General features: G+C 52.6%; 1 protein-coding gene across 1 annotated transcript; it reads right to left on the bottom strand.

Annotated features, from left to right (window-relative positions):
- Positions 1-114: 114 nt before the first annotated feature.
- OLIG3 (oligodendrocyte transcription factor 3) lies at positions 115-930 on the bottom strand. The gene has a single exon (XM_019526926.1). It carries the CDS (start codon positions 928-930, stop codon positions 115-117), a length of 816 nt encoding a protein of 271 aa, XP_019382471.1.
- Positions 931-2,135: the final 1,205 nt, after the last annotated feature.

Raw genomic sequence — 2,135 nt, 5'->3', positions numbered from 1 at the left:
CCGAGGCGAAGAAGCATGCATGCGAGCACAGGACTTCTTGGCTGGAGGCTTCCTTCCTGCGCCACCATCTCAGGGACCTGGGGCCCAACGCCGATCTCCAAAGGCTTGCAAAAGTCACTTCAGTAAGTCCTTGGACTCTCCCGAGATCCTGGCCATGCTCGTCGTGGTGAGGGCGGACAGGTGGGGCGGAGGTGGCATTTGACAGATAGTGCAAGGGCAAGGCAAGCCTGCCCAGTGCTGGAAGCCACTGCCAAGCTGGAGGGCGGGAGGAGTAGAGGGAGTCTTGAGTAAAGAGTGAGGGGGTCTGATGGTGCCAATCCCGGGCAGGGAGGCGGACAGGGAGGTGGAGGTGTTGGCGGAGGACAAGGCACTGCCGAGGATGGGGTGCACCTGGTGCACGGTGCTGGCTGCGTGCGCCGGGTGCCCGGCGGAGTGCCCCACCGTCCCGCAGTGGAAAGCGGAGTGGTGCCCGCCGTAGATCTCCCCCACCAGCCTCTTCATCTCCTCCAGGGAGCTGGTGAGCATCAGGATGTAGTTTCTGGCCAGCAGGAGCGTGGCGATTTTGGAGAGCTTTCTCACGGACGGGCCGTGAGCGTAGGGCATCACCTCCCTCAGCCCGTCCATGGCCAGGTTGAGGTCGTGCATCCTTTTGCGCTCCCGCCCGTTGATCTTCAGCCTCAGCTGCTGCAGATCCTGCTCCGAGAGCTGCTTCTTGATTTTGTACTTGCTGCCCTCCCCTCCTGCCTTGGAGCCATTTCTGGAGAGGCCCTCCCCGGACATCTTCTGCACCAGGTCGTTCTGGGTGGAGGAGACCGAGTTGAGCCTGCTGTCCTGGTGGTGGTGGTGGTGGTGGTGGTGATCCCTCAGGTACATCTCCTCCATATCTGGTGAGGAAGCTCTGCTGGAAACAGAGCTGGAGTCAGAATTCATTGTATTGGGGGTCCTGAGCCAGAAAAGTCTGCCCTGCTCTGGAGTGGGTGCAGTGGGCTTGCTCTTCTTAAAAACAACCAGAGAAACTGCAGGCTCTGGGAAGAAAAGACAAACACACGCGCACACACAAAGCTAGGAAACTCTCCCCTCGCCCCTAATCTTCCCCTGTCCTCCGCTCTCTGGTGATTCAGCCTGTTTACAGGAGAGCTGGTTGGTGTATGCTTGAACTAACCTCAGCCTGAAAAAGAGGGGCTTTTATAGAGCTGCAGCAGAGAAAAGAGACAAAAGGAGCCCTCCTATCTATAATGGTCTTGTTAGGATGACGTGCCATTATTCAGGGCGGTGCGCTTTGACTGTCCCATTTAGCAAGGACTCCTATTCATATGCATTGTGGTGCCACCCTGGGACACCTCAGCCATGGACCATCAGGAGTCAAGGAGACACAAAACCCCTCTGATTGACAACGCGCACTCATCGCTCCGTGTTCACGCTTTCTCCTCCCCCTGTTTCTAATTTCCAGTATAAAGCCGCATCTACTATACAGTAGAGAGAGCAAAGGGTCTGCTTGGGATGTGTATTTGCTTGGGGTAATTTTTCAGGCTAGCATCTCCTCGTTAGGTAACCTGGTGGGGGAAGTCCTGTTGGAGGACGGAAGGGGGTATGCCTTGCTTTGTTTATTATTCTCTCTCTCTGTCTCTCTTTTGCTGTGTTCTGCTCTCCCCAACCCCAAAAGAAAACAATAGTCTTAAGTTTTGAATTTCTTTCTCCGAGTATGGCCTTTCCCCCTTGCTTTTCGTTTTCCACCCATCTTGCTCATCTCGTTTGTCAGACCTGGGAGGAGCTGTGCAGGGCCCTTTTCAATTGCATTGTACCTGAACTGCCTGCCTCTGGTTGCTTTGTCTAAAAAAAGTAATTATTAGTGGCGTATCCGACCCACAAATAGCTTTCCCCTTAAAACCTCTTTTTAAAAAATACTTGGCTATGCATCTCTCTCTTTGCTATCGTTTTGCTTTTCCCTTGGCGAAACAAGGGGAGGCTGTTTAAGGAAAGCAATTAAAATAAATAGGAAACTTTGAATCTGTTTGCGTGACAAGGATTTTTTTTAAAATTTTGTTTTGGAGCTTTCAATTATTTTTCTTTCCTTTTCCTTTTCTTTTCTTTTCCTGGTTGATTTGGAAGGGTGGCAGCGGAAGATGATCAGACGG

Source organism: Gavialis gangeticus, unplaced genomic scaffold, assembly GCF_001723915.1.
Source record: "Gavialis gangeticus isolate Ggan-Ray unplaced genomic scaffold, GavGan_comp1, whole genome shotgun sequence".
Classification (NCBI taxonomy): domain Eukaryota; kingdom Metazoa; phylum Chordata; order Crocodylia; family Gavialidae; genus Gavialis; species Gavialis gangeticus.
This window is presented reverse-complemented; position numbering and strand designations above follow the sequence as displayed.